The sequence below is a fragment of the Microtus ochrogaster genome, linkage group LG1 (genome assembly GCF_000317375.1).
Source record: "Microtus ochrogaster isolate Prairie Vole_2 linkage group LG1, MicOch1.0, whole genome shotgun sequence".
Classification (NCBI taxonomy): Eukaryota; Metazoa; Chordata; class Mammalia; order Rodentia; family Cricetidae; genus Microtus; species Microtus ochrogaster.
The window spans coordinates 29,444,867-29,467,641 of record NC_022027.1 but is presented as its reverse complement, the minus strand read 5'-3'; the positions used below and the strand labels follow the sequence as shown (position 1 = coordinate 29,467,641).

Here is a 22,775-nt window from a genome sequence, read left to right as displayed (position 1 = left end):
GGAACATAGCAGTCAGTATCTCCGTGTGAGCTTCTGGAAGGAAAGGAAGTCACTCAGAAGTAATAAAGTAAACGGAACATGTGACATGGAAGGATGGGTTGGTGTTTGGGACACTATTCTTACAAATTTCTGTCCTGGAACCATTTTTCATATATCTAAATATGTATGTGTGTGTGTGTGTGTGTGTGTGTGTGTGTGTGTGTGTGTGTGTGTTCACCAATGTGGTGGTTTGAATAGGAGTGGCCCCCATAGGCTCATATATCTGCATCCTTAGCTATCAGGGAGTGGCACTACTTAGAAGGATCAGGAAGTGTGGCATTTGGAGTAGATATGACCTTCATGGAGAAAGTCCTGGGGATGGGCTTTGAGGTTTGAAAAGCCAAAACCAGCCCCAGTGTCTTTCTCTTCCTGCTGCCTGCAGATCTGGGTATAGAACCCCCAGCTGCTTCTCAGCACCACATCTGCCTGCACGCTGCCATGCTTCCCACTGTGGTGACAATGGACTAAACCTCTGAAACTGTAAGCCAGCCCCAGTTAAACGCTCTCGATGATAAGAGTGGCAGTTATCATGGTCTCTTCACAGCACCAGAACACTGGCTAAGAATCAAGATTCCTGGTCCTTATCATCCCTTTCGAGTGGTTGCGAGACCCATGTAACAAACAAACAAAGGGAAGTAGGGAATCCTGTCCCCCATCTGTGCTAGTGGACATCCAAATGCAACAAATCCTCAACGCTTTCCCTTAGAACTAGAAAAACCAGAAGGTTCTCAACATCTGAAGCAGTTGCCAGGAAACTGAACCAGACAAGACCCAACTCAGAACCCAGCAGCATAAGATGCTAGCGCCCAGAGGGAACCCAGGCCAACAAAGACCACAGGACAGTACAAGACCCAAGTGACTCACCTTTGGGGATGCCTAAGCATAGATCAAGAAAAGAATCCCACAAGAGACAAACCAGCTCAGAAGGGAAATGGCTCTTGGAATTTAGTAGACACTTTACACAAAGAGGATTTATGATAAAGGAGATAACCCCATCTCACCTAGAAGTGGTGAACAGAAGGATCAGCTAACACGAAACACATTCAAGTCCTTCAGAGGAACTCAGCTTTTGTGGGTGTGCATTTGGCTACTGCAGTTGTGTGACTGCTGCCTAGGTGTGTGTGTAGGTGCAAGCACACACAGTGTGTCTGGAGTATAGTGTGTCAACGTGTTGACAGAGTGAGCTAACAAGACTTCCACCTTTACATTTCTGTTTCTATGCGTTTGAAAAGGAAATTTGCATTGTTTTTACTATCGAGCAAATTGCAAGATTCTCCACGTAGGGAGAAAAAAAGGAAATTCCACCAGAGAACAAGATAGAGTCACAAACTATTCCATCCCTGCCTTTCTCACTGTCCTATCCACGGTAGGAATGAAGTGGATGTGTGTGTGTGTGTGTGTGTGTGTGTGTGTGTGTGTGTGTGTGTGTGTGTGTGTGTGTTGGTGTTATTTGTTGGTTTTTAAATTAAGATTGTCAAATGGTACCCCATATAAATTGCTCCATATAAATTGCCTACCTTCAGACCGAAAGCCGGAAATTTCTTTGCAGTGATTCCAGAAGCTTAATCTGACTCTTTCCTGTTGCCTGACCTTGCCTAACTTTTACATATATATACATATATATCGCATACCATATTACATATGTGTGTGTGTATATATATATATATATGTATATAATAGTTAGTTATTCAAAAATCTGGATTAAGTTTACAATGCTCCCAATAAAATATAGATGCTCTCCTAAGAGATAATAGACATGGTGGTCTTGACAAGATCTAGAAGGTAAGTCATATGTGTAGTGGCTTTTGCCTCTATGCCATTAATTCTATCTCTTGGGAAGCAGAGGTAGGTAGATCTCTGTGAGTTCCGGGTCAGCCATAGTCTATGTCTTACAAAAAACCAAAAACAAACAACTGGGTCATAAGGCTCATGGGCATGCCTATGAGGGATTATGTGGAGTGGGGTAACTGATGTCTGAAGCAGAAGCCTGCCTACCAGACTGAACAACAAGGGAGGAGAGCTGAGCCTAGCGTGCATCGCCCTCTGCCCCTTGACTGGATGTGAGGAGAGCAGCTGCCCCGTGATACAGCTGCCATGATGAAATTTATTTCTCCAAAATAAACTCCGTGTCCCTTAAACTCGGATCCTCTGTCTCAGCACCGAGAAAAGTAGCTGATGCAGGCGTCCCTGCTCTACCTGCTCTGTTTCTTTTTCTCATTTTCCTCTTCATCCCACCTCCCCTCCTCCTGCGACCTTCTCCTTCTACAAAGTCTCTGGACTAACAGGCTCTTATCTACTGATATTTATCTAAAACATGAGCTGTTGACTGAGCAACAGAGATGGAGGGGAAGTACCAAGGATCATAGAATGCAGATGCCCAGGCCCCAGCTCAGTCATAAGTTCCCACCCACATTCTGCTCCCTCCCTCCCTCTCCCCCTTCCTCCCTCACACACCCACACACACACACACACACACACCCACACACACACACTTATTTGCAAATCCCTACATTTTACATGACCCATTATTCTCTTTTCAAACTTGAAAAAGTAATTAATTCTAGAATAATTCTGTTTGGAAAAAGAGAACTTGCATTCCTCTTACTCGTCTTGAACCTGGTTTTGTTGACTGTCGGGGCTGGAGTCAAAGTCTAATTGCTCTTGGTCCTGATCTTGAAAACTAGTTTCTCTCGTTTTGTCTCTAAAATACGTGTCCTGGAAAGAAAGAAAAAAGTAGTGTGGACATGGACAATAGCATGGACACATGACAAAAACACTGCACTTAGCAAAAGAAGCTGCATTCATTTGTGTGAACTTCTCCAGCAGGAACCCTCAGCAGCTGCTCTGGAGGTGACACAAGGCAGGCTCGGAGGGAGGTGGCAGTTTGTGGGTCAGAGTAGGGATGAGTTTTGTGTGTTTGTTCCTGGTTCAAAACTCATCTACTAGCCGGGCGCTGGTGGCGCACGCCTTTAATCCCAGCACTTGGGAGGCAGAGGCAGGCGGATCTCTGTGAGTTCGAGACCAGCCTTGTCTACAAGAGCTAGTTCCATCTACTGTGGGCTTCACTATATATACATTACAACTCGATTTTAAGTGTAGACTTTAAAACATCATCCTACATCACCTCTACTCCCAGAATAAAAGGACTCCCTAGCCCAGAATAATACCCACAGACAGTAAAATTCTAGCCAGTGTTTGTCCTCAAAAAGTACTAATGACGACTGTCACCTCTAGGTAAAGAGAAATCTTACCAGGTGCCAGGCTTGCTAAAAACCTGTTTGTTTTTGTATAACTACCATGCTTTAGAAACCAGGATGGCAACATTAAGTTGGCAAACTTATTGTCCCCGTGTGGCCAGTACGTAAAAGGAAACATCAAAGTCTACAACTCCCCAGGGTTTCTGTCCAGTTTGGTTCTCACCTAAGCAGAAACTGTTCAACTACTGGTTCCTGCTCAGAACAGCCCACTCTAACTACGTTTCTCTGTAGCTTTGGGGAACTCCGTCCATTTTTATAAGTCTATGCAAAGCCATTCAAACATCTGGAAGTAAAATTACTGGTTGCTGTTGTATGTAATATGGCTACACTGTGTTCCTCAATGTGGATTGAAAGTTTGGGCCCTGGCGTTTCCAGGTGACAGGTAGGGTGTGATGGGAGAAGCCATCAGAACATGGAAAACCGGGAGTTCTCACGAGACCCGGGCTAGTTCTCAAGAGAGTTATTATGAATGAGCAAGCCTGGCCCCTCCCCGTGTCCTGGCTCCCAGGATGTGCTCACTCCCTTCAGGACATATGCCCACCAACATATTGCTGTCTCCTGCAGGAGTTTGTTGTGGCAACAGAAAACATGATGGGACTGCTGTCTTAATTTTGGTATGCGTCATGCTTGCGCTCTGGATTCCAACTATCTAGAAAGTTCCACTGCCCATGGAAGTCACCAGTGTCAGGCCTACGTAAGAACACTGTTTGCTCACTTTTCCAAACTTGAAAGTTCCAGTTTTATGCTGCCGCATCATCCTTGTGCATCCTTACCTGTGTGATGGTGACCTTGTTGTCCGTAAGTTTTCCCACATTTACAGAGCTGAAAGATGTCTCCAGCAAAGGCAAAAGGCGACTCTTGATCGTTGCCACACCCTCATTATGTCCTCCTAAGAGAATGGACATGGCAGATCAGCCAGAGGACATGGACACACACACACACATTCGCACAAACAAAAAAGGAGAGGGTTTGAAGGGTGGGGAAGCAGAAATTGCTCTCACCTTCTTGGGCTGTCAATGTGAGGATCCCGAAGAGTTGCGCCTGCACTTTGGCCACTTGTTCGATGAGTCCGATGCAGTAATTTAGGTTTTCGTCACAGGAGTTTGTCTGTAAAGTCAAACAGAAGACACCTGTACAGTTCCTTGTTTCTGGAACTGGCAGCAGATAGACATGACTGTGTAATCCAGGGGCTACCAGGCTCTCTGCCCAAGATCTATTCCTCTGAACACACAGCTGGCATTTGGCGACTCTGTGATTGAACTCAGTTCTATACACCATGACTGGGCCTGGCAGGAAAAAAAAAATCTCTTGAGCAATCCTGTTTCTAGATTTCCAAATCTACCAGGTAAATGCAGAGGAAGCATTCCCTCCTGTGGAGGAGGGGAAGTGTGAACCCACAAGACCCCCAAAGCTATTGACTTGATTAACGAGAAGTGCCTGAGGAAGTTGTTTGTGGGTGTTTAACCCTCTGAGGTTTGAGGAATTACTTTCATAACTGAAATATGAAGCAATGATTCGACTCAGAATCCTGAAAGTTAAAAATAAAAATCCCCTTATGAGCCTAAGAGACTCTTTACACCCCACTGCACCTTGTCTCCTCATTCATCTGCTTTATCATATTGGACATAACATTCAGTTCTTGATATTATATGTGCCAAGTCTACAACTCCTTTAACAGCAGGATGGTATTATGCTGGGTGCAGGATGCTATGGGGGAGCAAGACAAAAGGAGGCCCATGGCCACTAGCAGATGACGGCAGGGAGTGTCAGGGGCATCAAGTCCACTGAAAAGCTGCTGTCTTGAAAAATCGGGGAAGGGTTCTAAAGTCTGAGAAGAAATTGAGTCAACTAGGTAGTTTGTGGGAAAGAGATGGCCCTACTGGACGTGGAACCCTTTCAGTGATGAGAATGGAAGGTCATGTAGGCCTCTTGGTTTTTATTCTGTTTTGGTCTTTATTTAATGTTCATAGCTAGACCTTTAAGTGATTCCAACTTCAAGGGTGGGTATATGAACAAACAATAAACCCATGACTGTAAATTACATAGCTGTTGGTTACCCAACCTTGCTGTCTGGGCCTATTTCCTGTCTCAAACTGTGGGAATACAAAGTGTTCAGAGAAAGAATCTAAACAAACTACCCAGTCCTTCGAGAAAGAAAAGGCAGCTGCGAGGTGCTGTGCAGGAGCCAGGGCCCAGGAATCAGGAAGCTCTGGATTCAAATCCTACTCTCCTCCAGCAAGATGAATTCTTTTAGGAAAGTATGTAAATGAGATACTGTGTCCTCGGATTTGGGAAGGAGTTGACTTTGTGTACTAACTCAGCACAGATCCTCAATAGAAGTGTGTCTGTGGTTTCCCACCACCTGCTTCAATGCCTTGTCTTCTGCCCAAAGGAGCATTTGTGTACACAACACAAATATTCACGGGGATAGCCCAAGACAAGTCACAGCATGCCCAGCTCCCCACACAAAGCACTGCTTAAGATGGCTTGAGTTACAATAGGATCCCATTATTCAATTAGCCCTATCATCTGAGAAGCAGAGAAAAGGTGGGAATCAAATGTACCCTGTGCAGAGCAGAGTCTTCAGATTCATTTATTCCTAAGTCCCAGACTTCCTATGCCCCCCATGCCAAAGTTACTTTTAAATAAAACGTGTTGCCTGCTGTGGGTGAGCTCAGCAGCTCGGGGAGAGGATGGAGAACGAAGAAGCAAACAGTCTATAAATGATCATCCCAGACTATACCAATGTTCTGTGCGGGAAGTAAGCTAGAGGCTAAACAAAACAGGCCCTGGGGAGGAGGAAAAGAGAGCCAGGGACGGGAGGGGAAGGGGAAAGAAGGGAAGGGGAAGGGACAATGCTATACATCGCCTACCTTTCCTATGGGAGACACACCAGCTCAGGAAAGTAAAGTCAGGCCATTCAAAGAAAGGACGGTTGAGTTGGGTTTCTCACAGCCTCAGCATGTGAAACGTGCGTGCTTCACACCACAACACTACCAAAAACAGGTGGAATCCGGACTGCTAAAGAGAGACAGGAATGGGGGTGTGGCTTTGGATGGGAGAGTGGAAACCTACAGAGGTGAGATCACAGTAATGATACAGGATGGGCAGAGGGCTCAGGGACCATCTTGTGTCTCAAGTAGATAACTAGTAAAGATAACTAGTAAAGAGCAAAATGATGGCAAAAAAGAAAGGAAGGAAGGAAAGAAGAAGGAAGGAAGAAGGAAGAAAGGAAGGAAGGAAGGAAGGAAGGAAGGAAGGAAGGAAGGAAGGGAGAAAAAAGGACCAAGAAGGCAAAGAGGAGGGCAGCTCCAAGAAAGTAAGAACAGATCTCTATGATACCGCAGTGTGTTTATACTCTCAGCCACTCTTTAGCTGCCTGACAATCAGGCTGGCGTCACAGAACTATGGTTATATGACATTTCTGTTTCCAACAGCCATGTACAAGACAGTGGTTTGATAGCATCATCCAGCTTGGGTAAGTACACACTATGATACTCACACAACCACAGAATTGCCCAGGGATACCTTTCTCAAAAGAGACACCCATTATCAACTGATACACAGCCATGCTTCTGGCAAAAGGATGATGGATGAGACATCTTAAATATGTCATTTAAGAGCAGTACAAGTTTGCTTTCCTCCCCTGTAGCTCTTCCAGAGGGCATGCTCGGACACCAGCCGTGCTCTCTCAAGGGGAACTGAACCAGAGATGAGGAGCTGCCCTGTGACTTTTCAAGAGAAAAGTATCCTACCCATTGAGATCCGTGAGTTTGGTTGCTCCTGCAGCTTGAACTGGTAGTAAAGAAATAAAGAAAAGCATAAAGTTCTTTCTAAGTTTACTGCTTAGATTGTGCCATGAAGAACGTGTTAGTTTGTTGACTGAGGAGTGGTTACAGTGGTCAGGGAGTCTGTTTGAACACACCATGGCAACACTGACAGACCTCTGTTTCAACCACAAATGCTATTCTAAACCAAACAGAAGACACGCCTCAGTAAGATCTCCTTTTCGTATGCTGATGTTGAATACCATGTTTTCAGCTATTAGTGAACACATCCTTAATGGAAAAGAATAACAATAGAGCTCTTGCCATCAGTCTCATATATTAAATAACTGATGTTTCTGGGGGCCGGGGGTCCACTGAGAGAACCCTTGCCTGTCGTGCACAAATCTCTGATTCTATTCCTATTCAGTTTCACATGTAAACTGGGCATGATGGCTCACACATGTAATCCCAGTACATGAGAGCTGAAAGCAGGAAGATTAGGAATTCAAGTTCATCTCTAGCTATGGAATCAAGTTTGAAGCCAGCCTGGGCTACAGGAGATCCTTTTTGTTAAAAAGAATAAAAAAACAAAGTTTCTGAATTGTGATGTCCTACTATCTATCATCTTACTTTAAAAGCAATTGCATGTCTGTAATCTCAGCACTCAGGAGGCAGAGGGGATTTCAAGTTAGAGGCTAACCCTGCCTACATATAGCAAGACCCTGACTCAAAGTATATGTCATCTATCCTATCTTGAGGATAGTCTATAAAGGATAGCATATTTACCGTTTGCTGCTATAATTATCAAACACACGCCTTTAAAACCAAGCTAAGGTCATCTAACTCAAGTTAACTCCCTAGTTCACAGGACTTGGAGGGGAAATGGAGTATCCCAGAGGAAGGAGGGATCCAGTCCAGGGCTGACCCACTGAAGGCGGTGTAACATAAGGTGTTACAACTCCAAGGAGTAATTGTCATCAGAATTCAGCTCTGCTTATAAAGGGATCCTTGCCTTTTACAGAACTGACCAATACAACTATAAAGTTGTTGCCCCGTAACTTTCCGGTATTTAAACAGTACCCTCTCACAGGAGCCTTAAGGGACATTCTTGGTGTCTTTCATCTTGTCTGCTAAATATGCCAGGTTCATTTATTCATAAATTCTCTTGCTTCAAGTATCACTTAACCCCAAACCCTCTTTCTAGAGATTGCACTTTCCCCATCACAAGACAACTAGAGCAACCAGCGTGGAGTCCAATCCCAAGTGGTCCTCTTCCTGTATTGTGCTTTCAGAGTCTCCCTCTGGGCCCTCAAGCAAAGGCTGAACTCCCCCCCCCCATGGCTCTTTGACACCTGCACCAACTCTCCAACTGCTCAGCCTCTTCTTCCCCGCCCCCACCAGTTCCCTCGGACTTCCCTACTCCTTGCAAGCGTTCTTTCTCTTCTACAGAGGGAGGCTTGTCTTTAAGGCACGACTCCATTAGGGATGGCGAGACAGCTCAGCAGCAGAGAGCACTGGCTGCTCTCTGAGGACCCTGGTTCAGTTCTCAGCACTCATGGGGCAGGATCAGCACAACCATCAGTAACTGGTTTCAGAGGACCCGGTGCCCTCTTCTGTTTTCTGCCAGGACTGCACAAGCGGTACACAGGCCAAACACTCATACACAGAAAACAAACTTTTTAAATTAAAAAATGTGTATCTCCCACTCCCAGCACCAAGCATAGATAGGCACACAACATGCTCTTTTAAAGATTCCTTGCAAAAATTCTTGTCAGGCCCCCTGATTTGTTGGCCAGTAACCATTTGCTGGCTGAGTTCAGTTTTTGCCTTGGCTCCTAGATGAACAAAGATGGTGAGCACCTTTTGAAAGTCACGTGTTCAGACCAAGCTGTCCTTTAAAGGTACCTGAGAGGCTCACGTTAAGCTCAGTAGCACCCGCTTGGCAAAGAGAGGCAGGGCTGTTAGCTGTCTCAGCTGTCAGCTTTAGTGTTTGTTTCTTTGGGGAACTGTTGGGAAACATTCTTTTCCTGGAGAATTTTGTAAGCACTGTTACATTGCGTATGGGTAGGAGCTGCAAACATGTCACAGCACACATGTGGAAGTCAGAAGACAGCTCGTGGGAGTCGAGCTTCTCCTTCCATCATGTGGGTCCTGCGGGTGGAACTCGGGACAAGGCGTGGCAGCAGGTGACCCTACCTAAAGAAACATCTCATCGGCCCTAAAAAAGATTGTGTCCAGATCAACAGGGAGTAGTTTCTTTCACGCCCCAGAAGACTGCTAGGTGCTTTAAGATTAAACATAAACCAACACACACACACACACACACACACACACACACAATACATTAATTGGAAGAAAATTGAAATTATGTGTTGTGTTTAGAATTAATATAAACCATTTATTTTCTTTTAAAGTAAATTTCCCCCAGGGGGGCTTTAATTGTAAAGGATTATTCATGACGTTTTTAAAATGTTTAATTCTAACTAAGCCAAATCAGTCATCAAAATCAGGCTTCCGAAGCAAATACAATTTACAGGTTTGTTTGTTTTTTTGTAAATGTAGTTTCCTACAGCTAGTATTTTAACTAGAGTTTGCTGCAGTGAATATTCATCTTAAGGTTTAATTCAAAATTTCTTGCTACTAACAAAACCACTTTGGGGATTATAAGTACCTGCTTAGCAACTGACCCAAATCCAAACTACACATAACAAGATATGGGATGGATTCAGGTGTAAATTCAAAAACCAAGCTGGTCTAGATTTTAAAAATCTGAGATCCACAAAGCAACGTTACATATTATTGTAATAATAAGAACTATTATTACTAGTCAATTATTATTTAGTAATATTAAAACCCCAACTATGGAGCAGATTGAGGTGCTGAAACCCAGAGAGGCTGGCAAACATTACTTGGCTAATTGTAGCCACATTCAGACCTAGAAGTCAGGCCGATGTCTGTCGTCCCAGCTCACCCCTCCCCCTACTGACTCTAGGAAAAGCCCAGAGCCGCCTATTCAAGGTACTTTGATGTGAGGCAAATTCAGCACGCAGCTGTTGGAGCCAGGGTGGAGTGGGATTAGTGAAAATTGGAGTGTGCTTCTGGGTGTGGCAGAATGCTGGTGACACTGCCTCGGCAACCTCCTGGAAGTCGCCCTGGTACCTTCCTGCCATATTGTCAGCACGCAAAGGGCGCAACTTTTACAAACGTCCCCTTTACTATAATAATAGTTCCCGGGTGTAGGTTTAGGAACGTTCGCTCTATTAGGATACTGGATGTCCTGAAAACTGAGAACCTCACAGAAAGGAAACCCCGCAGGAAGTGGAAAGGGTACAGTAGAAAATAATTCCAAAGCAGGCAGAGAGAATGGGCGGGGGCGGGGGAGGGAAAGGGGAGCTGGGGGCCCGACTTGTTCCTTCTGTTGCTAGGGCCTCCGGCGTCCACGGTTACCGAACACAGGCCAACGCTCTGCGGCCGCCTGGAGTCATCCCGCCCCAGGTGAAGGGTTCCCATAGACATAGGACTTCCTTCTTTGATCCAAGTAGGAGTCTGAGATGCCTGTTAGGGTATCAAGAGCGGCGACTTTGTGAAGTGACCTCCTGGACGTCAGCCCCGGTCGAGGCTGTGCGGGGAAACTAGGCAGTGAGAGCCCTGGGGTCTCCCGCCCGGACTCACGTTGTAGTCCTGCACCCAGAAGGAGACTCTATCCTGCAGCCCTCGAAAAGAGTCGCTTTTGGCCAGCTTCTTCACGTTGTCCGCCATCGCGCGCTTTTCCGCGCCTCCGACTCTGGGAGATCGAGTGGTAGAAGGGACGAAGGGGTGGCCTGGGTAGGACGGTGGGGTGTTGTGGCCGCAAGGGTGTTATTTTCTGCGCAGGCTCAGAACGCAGCTGGAGTGTCCATCCTCCCCCTCGGGTCGGACCTGGCAGGGTTCGGGAAACCGAGGGGGGAGGCGCTCTGAGCCGCAGGCGCCACGCCTCATCCACTGGCCGGCCGGCTGTTCAAGCTTCCCAGCCGCCGCCCGCGGGCCAGGCCATAAATACCCCGTCGATTATTAAACAAACCTTGACGTGGCGGCCGGCTGCCAGGGACCCGCGGCTAGCGTCGGAGCAACGCCCCGCCCCCCACCCAGCTCACGCCCAGCCCGGGGACTTCGGAGAGCTGCCAAGACCGCAGCTAGGGCAACAGTGTGCGACACGCTGGGGGGATGTCCAGACCCCTGGGGGGCTGCTGCCCGACCCTGCGCTGGGCCTAGACCTGCCAGGAGGATAGGGGACCGCAGGACACCTAGCCGGAAGCTACACTCGATTCTGGGTGACAGTGTGTGCCCAGGAAAGCAAGTTAACTCCGTGGGAATTTTTAGTAGACTTCCTTGGCCCTTCCTTTACTCTTTCACCTCTCAAGCACTTAATTCTCCGTTTGCCTATGTGAAACTGCGACTAAAATATCCGTTTTTACTACTTACATCTTTGGCTTTGTCTCTCGACCCACTCGGTAGGGCTAAGTCCATAGATTTGTACTCCATACAATGACACACGCAGCTACACAGTGAGATCTTTGCCCTAACTGTCAAGTCTTCCTCAGCATGAACAAGTGCAATCCCTTTGCCGACCTGTGTTCTGTGTGGACACTCGGGTCCCTCGGTGTACCAACCATGCCACTCTTTTGCGGTGGGGTTGGTGGCGTCAGGATCTGTAGTTCTGTTCAAAGAAAACCTAGCTTTTGCTCCGCTTGCACGAAATTGCTTTGAAAACGGAGTTTCCGCAGTGGTAAGATTTCCCAGTCGGTGAGGTGTTTATTATGTAATCGCGAGGACCTGGGTTTGGATCTCCAGTACACACATTTAAAACAACGAGGGAAGGGGTCTCTGAGAGAGGCGACTCCTGGGACTACCGGCCAATTAATTGGTCTGACTAATCACTGAACTCTGGGTTCAGGGAGAGACCCTGGCTCAAAAAAATAAGGTGAAGAGATCCAAGCAACACCTACACACGCACACACACACACACACACACACACACACACACAGAGAGAGAGAGAGAGAGAGAGAGAGAGAGAGAGAGAGAAGAGAAGAGAAGAGAAGAGAAGAGAAGAGAAGAGAAGAGAAGAGAAGAGAAGGAGAATTTACTGGTGGTATGACAAGACACTTTGTTCTAAGTGCCAAGGCACTTCCTTGTCCATTTAGTTGGCATCTCCTTACCCGAGTGGTTTTGTTCTTATATCAGGAACTTAATTTTACCCCTTATGCTTTCTTCCACGTAAATAAAAAAACAAAAATTTTTGCTGAAGGAAAAATCAACTGGTTCCGATGGAAGCTGAAGGTAGGTTCCTCCTCTAGGAAGCAAGAAAGTCAAGGTTTCATGTGAAGTGTCAATACAGTACCAGTATGCCAGTATGCGGTCTCTCTGGGCAGACCAGAATTATTTCCCCTCATGCCCAGTTTGCTTAAGGTACAAAAAAAACAAAAAAATAAAAAAAACCCTACAAGGATTGTAATCTACCAAAATTTTATTACTATGAAACCTAAATAAATATTTAATAAATTTAAATTTAATAAAAAATAAATTTAAATACAGAATAAAAGAGAAAAATTGTATTGACCCAAATACCCCCCTAATTCCAACCAAGGTTTCTGATATACTTACTTCATCATAGAAGGGATCCCTGTCATCAACTTTTTCAGCACCACTATCTCCATGAAATGGCAAATACACGATACTGTGGCCCTGGCCATCGAAGGGGAGGGGTGTTCAGCACACAGACACTGCATAGAGGAGCAAGGGATGTTCAGCCTGGACAGATAGCCTTCATCCTCTCAGAAGAATGGCGTGGTACGGCAGGAAGGTGGTGCCTAGGATGGGTGATATGGAAATGGAGCTTTCTCACATTTAACAGCATTTACTGGGTTTTGATGATGACCCACCCATCACCTTAAGGATAAGCTGGAGTCAGACTGGTTTCCTGCTCTCTGAGATCTCACAATCTGCAAGAGACAGACAACGGTAGCTCGGTGTGAAAAACACTAATTAGATAACTATACAACTAGGGACACAGTGATTCCCAGTCTTTGTGGAAGAAAGTGACCTTTAGAACCAGCTCTGTACGGATGGAGGAGTCTACCAGACACAGGAGAGTGAATGCAGAGAAATGAAAGCTACCAGGGTAAGAAATGCAGAGTCCGCTGTGACTACAGAGTCAGAGACAAGCTGAGCATAGTCGTGGGTTTGGCTCTGATGAGCCTTTTATAACAAGAGATTGTTTATTTCACAGGCGGCGGGAAGGCAGACAGGGCTACAGAGTTGTAATTGGATCTCTTCTTATACAACATGTGGCAGGTTCTATAGGAGGGGGGATGGGACTAAGGATGAGCACTTAGGAGACACAAATGATGGGATGTGGGCCTCATCTGGAGTATTGTATGGTGAGAGATGAAGTAAATCTATGTCAGAGATACTTGTCGTTGTTTTATTCAGCGAAAAAGACCAGTATTCAGTCATCGGAGCTATTTGGATTTATTGTGTATTTCACTCCTAATATGATCAGGACTTGGAGTAACAAGTAATGTCATACTGCACCCAGTCTACTTAGGAGAGAACTATGTTAACAGCAAAATAACTTAAATAGAAAGGGGGTGTCATGGTGAACTGGTATAATGTCAGAACAAAACTGCTGGGAGAATTAGGGACATTGCCAAGCATGTAGCATCCTCCGAATGTTTCAGGGGGGAAAAAAAGCTTCAGAATAATAGCATTAGACACGCTCACATTATGCTTCTGGTTGAATGAATGAATTGGTTCTCTTTTTCAAACGACAAATGGGGGGGGGGTGGAGCGACAGCTCCGATATTAACATCTTTTGGCTGCTCTTGTAGAGGACCTGAGCTCAGCTCCCTGTACCCATAATTATGGTGGTTCATAATTGCCACTCCAGTCTCAGGGTCTAACACCCTATTCTGCCCCCCCCCCAGCACCAGGCATGCAGGGAGTGCTCATCTGTATCTGCAGGCAAAACAGACAAACACATAAAATATCAGCTCTTAAAAACAGCCACAACAAGTCAAATTGGCCACAAGAATAAGTGGGTGTCCTGTTAGCAATGAGGAATCCAAGGAAAGCAGAACTTCAGACAGCCAAGGGGCATCTGACTTCAGGAAAATGTATTATCAAAGCACCTATGTGAAGATAGGTTAGGAAAAAGGTGGGCTTCTTATCTTAAAACTCGGAACATCGGGCAGCTCTGGAAGACTTTTAGTAAGCTTCATTATTGTGTGTGATTGAGACATAGGCCTTCAACACTGCAGACTAAAACCCTACACAAGATTAGAAACAGAGGACTCATACTACTGACTGTAGCCTCCAAAGGCTCCAAAGAGACATTTGATGGGTTCTTGGGGACACAAAGGAGAACGTCTTTTGGTAAAAAAGGAAAAGACCTTCTGAGCACAGTAAAAGAAGCACAGGAACCCAGGACCAGTCAAAAGCCCTGTTGTCAAAGTTGATTCATGGGACGAGAGCCGAACTATTACGAAGATACTACTAATTCCCAACCCTGTGCGTTGTATTTATAGTCTTCCTGCCTAAAATGCAGGCATGCTATGGAGATGGAGCCAGTTGGTATGAGCAGTTGGGGAAGAAGGGATGAGCAGGCAAATGACCACACAGGCGCAGCCCTTACCCCAAGTTAGACATGAGAAGAAAAAAAGGTTAAAAGATATTTGTTAGGTGACAGCGTCTATTTAAACTCCACACTCATCAGAAGTAGACAGAGCAGCGAATGGACTGGCTACAAAAGCAAAATGACTAAGGTCCCGGGGAAAAGAAGCTGAGTGGAGCATTCCCCTTGGGGCGGGGGTAGGGGGTGGGGGGGTTAGGGTGGGGCATGGTACTTTCTAGAAGCTATTCATGACCTGAGGAACAGTTCTTGGACGTTGGACGCTGCTCAATCTACTGTTTTCCTTTTGACTTAAGGGATTGTTAGAGCAGAGAACAACCAGTGCGCACCTGTTCCCTGCACCTCCGAATGTCTTCCAGGTGCTCACTGTGTGTCAAATAGGTCCCTAAGGACCTAATTACGGTCATCACGTCTCCAACATAGTATTGGCAGACAACCTGCCTCTAAATGCCTCAAAGAAAGAGTGCCAGACTTGACCACAGTCTTCCCGGAGTCTTCCTAGTTTGAATTAACTGCCTAACTTCTGTGCCCTTGGTCTGCACCCAAACCTCGCCCACGAGTACTCTCACTGACACCTCTTGCCCTCTCAAGCCGTCACAACATGGTGCAGCATTCCACAATGATGGTACAGCATTCCACAATGGAAAGTGTGTGGAAGGGAAAGACGTTTTGGACTTTGAGGGCGTCCTTTCCAAGGAATTTGAGGGCGCCCCAGAGTGTGTACCATCCCTGCCACACCCGTCCAACCCTCGCTGCTCACTGTCGCGAGGGACCCGCCTCTGCGGATCTGAGCCAACTCAGGACTCCTTGGCCCACTCCGGATTTCTCTCGGGGGCGTGGCAGGGGCGCGGCGGGGCGTGGCCACCGGGGTGTGAGCCCCACCCCCGTGCCAGAGCGCAAGCGCGGGCTGCAGCGGGTCAAGATGGCGGCAGCGGCGGCGGCGGCAGCGGCGACTGAGCAGGTCTGTGAGCCTGCTGAGGCCGAGGGCTTGGGGAGTGGGATGGCCGGGTCGTCCCCACGGAGGGCGGGGACGAGGGCCCGAGGGCCGGGCTGGGGCGGCGAGGCGGGGTGGCAGGGCGGGACGGGGCGGGGCGGGGCGGCGGGAGCTGTCCGCAGCCAAGATGCTGGCCAAGGCCGGGCGGGAACCTGGACAGCAGCTCCCGGCCGGTGAAGGCAGTTGTCCCTCGGCGGGAGTGACAGTCACTGGCCTGCGCAGCCTGCGCCTGGACGTCTCTCTCCGCACCCGGCAACCGTGCGGATAAAAATAACGTCTACTGAGGCCGGGAGACTGCAGCCAAGTCGTGGTCAGCTGTTGCCTGGTGTGGATCGGGGCCAGGTCTTGTTTCTGCCATGCCCGATGTGCACACAGCCCAGATCTCCCCTCCCACTTTGCTTTCTCAGCGATTCAGTCACCGACATAAAACTGTCCCGTGTCCAGTGGGTTTAGGATTACTTTTAAGAAATGCATTATCAAATATTTCCTGGTCCTCGTTGGAAGCCTAGAATAGTTTAGAAGGCGTCCCCTCAAATAGCAAGATGTACTTTATTTTAGCATTTGCATACGTGTATGTGTGTGAGATGTGTGAATGCATGCACATGCATGTAGTTGCCAGAGTCACATTATAATCAAAACAATTTTTTGTAGTCACTTCTTCACTGTTGTTTCCCTTTTAAAATAACCAGTCAGATAGCTTCTCTTTAAAAGTCCCATTCTTCCACATCATTGACTTTTTAAAAAAGTGAGTCGAGTTGCCAATACTTAGTTGACTTTGGGGAATTTTTTCTTAGGTGGCTAACATTTTAGAGACCTGTTAGGTACATGTTACCGGAGGACTCATCTAAGGGGTAGAAAAAAATAGACATGAAATCTTTTCTAGTGCCTAAAAGTTAAACGGCCAAACATCGAACAAGTCAGCTGTTTGCCAGGCAAGAGCAGAGTCACAGCAGAATGCCAAGGGGCAAGCGAAGCTGAAAGGGGACAACATGAACTGCTGGGACTGAAGCCATTCCCGGCTTTTCCTAGTTTACACCGTAGCTAAATCATCCTCGGAGGTAGCCGAGGCTGTTGTTCTGCCGATGTGTCTTAATGTTCTGAGGGTCTGTGCCGACCATTAAAAGGCTACAGTCATCTGCTCATGTGGCTGCCCTAACCAGGGCAGGACCGTCTGGTGGGAACTAAGGAGAAACACGCCTTGGGCTTACTGTCCTGCTGTCCTCGATTTTATATATTTGAACAGAAAGACTTGCTTCTGTGCCCGGGGTCCCACCTGTTCTGTTTGGAAGTCACGGTAGACGCCTTTGTGTTAGTCACCAGGTCCTGGCAGTTCTGCCACTTAAAGCTTCACTTTCCAGAGCCAAGGAAATGTGCGTCTTCTCCAGCTCCTCTCTTTCAGCCCTTCTCATCTGGGACATAATTTCATGTCCGTGCAAATGTCTTCAGTAGGGGCTGGCAAGATGGCTTGGTGGATAAAGTTGCTGGCCATGGGGCCTGGCAACTTAAGTTCCCGAGTTCAATCCTCAGAACCCACATGGTGAAATAAGAGGGCCAGTTCCCAAAAGTTGTCCTCTGATACACACACACACACACACACACACACAATAAAAGAATAAAGAAATGCAAAAGAAGAGGAAGAGGAAGATTGGAGGAGTGGAGGGGGAGAAGGAAGATGAGGAGGGAGAGGGAAGAGGAGTCCACCAGTGGCGGCAGCGGCGGCGGCGGCGGCAGCGCGGCGCCTCAGTAGTTCCGCCCCGCCCCCAGGATAAAGCCCACCTTCTGTACAGTGGTGCTTGCGTTGTTTACCGCATCTCTCACTTCATTTTCCCCCTCATTCATGTATCTATCCCTCCTCGGTTTAGTCCCTCATTCCCTCAGACCTCCTTTCCTACATAATCTGAGTCTGCTTTCCTCTGTCAAGTGTTATTTAACCTTGAGTGTGCAGAAATATGCATCTTTTGTGCTCAGCAACTGCCAGTGAGTCCCGAACACTCGCGTCTCCACCCTGCTAAGAGCTGTCTCAGCCTGCCTCTGCTTTCCACCTCTCTTCTCCCAACGTTGCCGATCTGACCCATCTGTTCCTCCCATTTCCCTAACAACTGCCCCATTTGAACTCTGAAGCACATATTGTCTGTACTACTGATTTTGGCACCCGGACATACAGAGTGTGTGTCATATAACACACAGTGCAGGTCTGTAATACCTAAGATAAGGATCATGGCTTCCCATCTTATGCTCCCACTTATCGTGATAGTGTTTAAGCATACAGTTCTTAGTATGTGCCTCCTGCAATGTGAACTGCCTCAGAACTCTGAAAAAATATGAGAACTGGGCAGTGCCCATTTCTGCTGCTTCTTCTGTGTGTGTATCACATGATTGCTTAATGTCACTTAGCTGTGGTCAAGCTCAGAAGTTCTCAAGTTTTCTGATCCTAGATTATATTTGTGCTCTTAAATACCTGTTGATATTTACCATATTAGAAATCAAAACTGAGAAATTGTGAAAGCATAGGAATGCCCAAGCAAACATTTCATTAACTCTTAGAACAATCACACTATCATAAATGGTCACGTAGCCTCCAGAAACACCATTATTCATTCAAAAGAGTGGCAGAGTAAAAAATATTATTATTACTTTTAAAATGTGTCTGACATTTCAGACCTTGAAGAGAGTTCAGTGGGCACCCCTAAACATACATACTCATGCGACTGCCCCCAAACATTTTGAAAACTGCTGGTCTAGAATAATGTAGGTTTTAATTGGTTGAGTTATAAGTAGCAATCTGTGTCAATCATTCCAAATTGTTTTCACATAAATGAAAAATATGTAAGTAAAAATTTTTTAAGTCTTAGTAAAATTAAGAATACCCACTGCAGTATGTGCACATGCCAACTCTGCCCAGAAACAGGCTGTGCCTGTGTTGACAGTAGGATGACGGAAAGCAGAGGGAGCGTGTCCTATGTGACAGCAGCCTTGACATCTACAGTCTGACCTGGCTTACAGTGTATTCGTGGAACATCTGTCAACAGCCAGTTCAGCTTTTTTTAATTGTGAGTTTGAATTTAATAAGTACAGCAACAGAGAATGTAGCTGTTCTGTTCTCTCTTGGTTTGTTTTTTTTTTTTTTTTTTTTTTTTTTTTAGCAAAGTTCCAATGGGCCAGTGAAGAAATCCATGCGGGAGAAGGCTGTGGAGCGAAGGAATGTCAACAAAGAGCACAACAGCAACTTTAAAGCTGGCTATATTCCTATTGACGAAGATCGTCTCCATAAAACAGGGTTGAGAGGGAGAAAGGGCAACTTAGCCATCTGTGTGATTATCCTCCTCTTTATCCTGGCTGTCATCAATCTACTTGTGAGTATGTGGGGCAGAGTATTGCCTCCTAAGTTACCTTGGGGCAGGAAAATCTCTATGAGTTCAAGGCCAGCCTGGTCTACACAGTGAGTTCTAGGATAGCCAGGGCTAAAGAGTGAAATGCTGTTGCAGAAGGGGGGGGGGAGAAGAGAGGAGTAGAGGCAGAGGGGGAAAAAGAAGGAAGGAAGGGATGGAGGGAGGGAGGGAAAGAGAGGGAGAGAGAATAAGAACAGAAAGAAGGAAAAGAGAAGCCGGGCGGTGGTGGCACACGCTTTTAATCCCAGCACTCGGGAGGCAGAGGCAGGCGGATCTCTATGAGTTCGAGACCAGCCTGGTCTACAAGAGCTAGTTCCAGGACAGGCTCCAAAACCACAGAGAAGCCCTGTCTTGAAAAACAAACAAACAAAAATTCTCTAGAAAAATCGAAACCATTCTGGGTTCAGTGTGATATATTTTAAGAGAGAGGGCAGCAGAAGCAGAGAAGCAGACAGGCAGATCATGCTATCACTATATCCAGTTTTAAGAAAACTGCAAATAAAAGATTCAAAACTTCCTAGAGAGGAGAAAAGCATATTGCATAGGATGAATCAAAAGCAAATTGGCTCTGGACCTCTTGTGAGCATTAGAAACAGCAAGGTAATAAAGTCTTTGTCTTAAGAGCTCAGAGCTCAGGTCAGAAACATGGCTGACCAGATCATCCCACAAATGTGAGGAATTATACAGGCAGTGTCTTACCATACACATGCTCCAAACAGCCACTGGGCTGCCAATAGAAAGCTCTAAAGCAAGTATTTCCAAGGTGGAGATACAGGAAGCTGGGCATCTCACATGGGAGAAAGCAGGAGAGGAAAGGAAAGTTCCCAGTTCCATCACATGGGCAGCCTAGAGACTGGCTGTTCTCGATGGAACGAAAAGGCCAAGTCCAGGAAAATAAACTAGAAGAGAAAAACAGAACTGATGTCATCTGAGCAGTTCAGTAAACGTGTCTCTCTTTCAGATTACCCTTGTCATCTGGGCTGTGATTCGCATAGGGCCAAATGGCTGTGACAGCATGGAGTTCCATGAAAGTGGTCTGCTGCGGTTCAAGCAAGTGTCTGACATGGGTGTCATCCGCCCGCTTTATAAGAGCACGGTGGGAGGAAGAAGGAATGAAAATCTGGTCATCACTGGCAACAACCAGCCAGTAAGTTTCCCCACTAAGGAAGTGTGTGGATGGGAGAGAGGTGTAGACAGCATTCCTCATGAAAACCTACAGTTGAGTACTGGAAAATACTATCTTCTTGTTAAAATGATGTATTATATGTACAAGCATATCCACGTTTATAACTACCCAATGGCCAATAACATTTAGCTGTATAATTTCACTATGGGTTTTCCCCACAGGAAGCACTGACTGGTGTGATTAGTGTAAGAGCATGTAGGTCCATGTGACACAGCCATGGTAAAGGCACCTTCCCAGGTCAGAAGGTCCAGGTTCCTGGAATCGGGAAGAGAAATGCTGCTCAGTGGCACACGGGGCCCAGTGGCTGCTAAAACACAGGCTTTAAACTGAATGACCCTCAGGGGTGTTTCCTCACCTCCACACTGGCCATCTGGGGCCCAAGCCCTGTTCCTATGACCTGTGTTTTTGTACAGTGGGTCTTATAACAGCAAAGGAAGGCACACGTTTTAATTTTATCTTCATTTTAAAGTTAGTTATATATTAGCCAGTCTTATGGACAGGTGCAGTTAAAAGAGTTTAAAGTCTGGCTCTTACTGTCATTTTTGTTTTGTAGTGTTCTAAAAATAATAGTCTTCGTGAACTTTGTGCATTCTTTGAAAAGATACTCACAATAAAGCATTTTTCTGAAGATTGTTTTTCAGCAAGGGACGACCAAACTGAGTGTAGAAAAGAACAAAACGTCTATCACCAGTGACATTGGAATGCAGTTTTTTGACCCAAGGACACAAAATGTCTTATTCAGCACGGACTATGAGAATCATGAATTCCAGCTGCCAAGCGGAGTGAAAAGTCTGAACGTTCAGAAAGCGTCTACCGAAAGGGTATGGCTATTCTTTGAGCATTGCTAGCGGGAAATTTGTCTGCCGCTACTCTTTGGGGGAGGGTTTAGGCTGCCTGCAAACACAGCCTCCAGACATCCAAGGGCCTGCAGGAGCACTAGTAAGTCCTCTCTTTATGTTAACTCCCACAATTATAAAACTGCCCTTTGGAGGAGACAGAAATCTTTAATAAATAAATAAAAAAAAACTGGACAGGACTCCCCTGGCTTTGGAGAAGTGAGTGTTTCTTTTCTCACATGCAAGTTTTGGCTGTATTTTATTCATTTAACTTAAATGGAAAAGTGACATTGTGTACGGACACTAAGATGTTTTGACATATGTATATACTATGGCATTTTGGCTCTTATTCTCAAATTGTGGAGTCAGTTTTCACAAAACTTTCATGTCATTGGCTGTTTTTAATAATGGCACAGGTACCTATGCAAATGTCATCTCATGTGGATATCTTCTTTAATGAGATGGATTTTTAATTCCTCACATTTTGTTCTCAAAAGCCACTGAAATGATAACACATCCATGAATAATTTTTAGACAGAATATGACACACTATGTTCTTCATGGATTGTAGATAACCCAATGGCAATGGATAATTGCTGTTTTCAAGATACGTTTCATTGTTTTGCTGAAGGCCAGCTGACTCCTACCCTGAGGTCAATTATGTCTGCCTCTTGTCAGTTTGAATTCTCTGCACCTTTGAGACCCTCAGGGTGCAATTCAGAAGAGATTTTGTGCCTAAAATTAGCTACTGTCTTTCATGACTGTAACATGCCGTGCGGTTTGCCAGAAGTGTCCCTGCCTCTCACTCAACCTCCGGCACAGCAGCATCGGTTCTGCTGCATTTGCCAGGGGTTTCCGGGAGAACCTTTAGGAAGGAATGGGAGAGCAGAAATACATGGCAGGAACGTGGTTCACGCTTAGTGCGGGGGGCTCACTTCATAGGAAAAGCTGCCTTTTTAAAACAAACCCATCTGTCAGATTTCCCCAAAACTGTGTTATGTAGATACCAGAGGTTCATGACATATTCAAAGGTGAATGGTCAAAAATTAGATTGCTGTGCTTCAATAATTCTGGAACAAGTATGTTAAAGTGAAGTAGGTGGCTTTGCTTCTGGGTTTCTTAGAACCTTTCAAATATTGTGAATTTTTTGAATACCCAAGATACATACAATACATGGCATTGTCTAAAGATTAAAAAAAAACTGACCTTTATAGCCCATCTAGAACTTTTACTTCTCTGTGACAATAATTCTCACTTTAACTGACAAACTCTTTTCAGCATGTGTTTTCATATTTAGATTACCAGCAATGCTACCAGTGATTTAAATATCAAAGTTGACGGGCGTGCAATTGTGCGTGGCAATGAAGGCGTGTTCATCATGGGCAAAACCATTGAATTTCACATGGGGGGCAATGTGGAGTTAAAGGCTGTGAGTATTGTTTGTGTATGAATTTAAGAAATTATTTTGGGATAGTTTATAATTACCTGTAGAATAATATATAATTGTAGCATGAATAATAAAAATCCAGAGTCAGATTTTGGAGTTTAACCTGAATGTCAGAAAAGCAAAACAGCCATCCACTGGCTCTTACCTCTACCTCAGTCCGAACAGTGACCCTGCCTCCAGGAATCTCAGACTG

The 22,775-nt window shown here is 45.8% G+C and overlaps 2 protein-coding genes across 4 annotated transcripts in view; one reads left to right on the top strand and one right to left on the bottom strand.

The window, feature by feature from the left end:
- Window positions 1–11,097, bottom strand: part of Spata18 (spermatogenesis associated 18) — a 31,368-nt gene extending 20,271 nt beyond the window's left edge. For all 3 annotated transcript variants that reach the window (XR_003378046.1, XM_026784975.1, XM_026784976.1), the window contains exons 1-4: window positions 10,736–11,097; window positions 4,298–4,403; window positions 4,070–4,185; window positions 2,645–2,754 (exon numbers count right to left, since the gene is read on the bottom strand). Coding sequence is in view for 2 of the 3 variants with exons in the window: in XM_026784975.1 (XP_026640776.1) it covers window positions 2,645–2,754; window positions 4,070–4,185; window positions 4,298–4,403; window positions 10,736–10,822 (419 nt within the window). In the remaining variant the exon portion in view is untranslated. The remainder of the gene's footprint in view (window positions 1–2,644; window positions 2,755–4,069; window positions 4,186–4,297; window positions 4,404–10,735) is intronic.
- Window positions 11,098–15,633: 4,536 nt separating this feature from the next.
- Sgcb (sarcoglycan beta) overlaps window positions 15,634–22,775 on the top strand; it is an 11,898-nt gene continuing 4,756 nt past the window's right edge. The window contains exons 1-5 of the mRNA XM_005359341.3: window positions 15,634–15,691; window positions 18,868–19,077; window positions 20,075–20,260; window positions 20,929–21,120; window positions 22,433–22,564. Coding sequence (XP_005359398.1) covers window positions 15,653–15,691; window positions 18,868–19,077; window positions 20,075–20,260; window positions 20,929–21,120; window positions 22,433–22,564 — 759 coding nt within the window. The 5' untranslated portion in view covers window positions 15,634–15,652. The remainder of the gene's footprint in view (window positions 15,692–18,867; window positions 19,078–20,074; window positions 20,261–20,928; window positions 21,121–22,432; window positions 22,565–22,775) is intronic.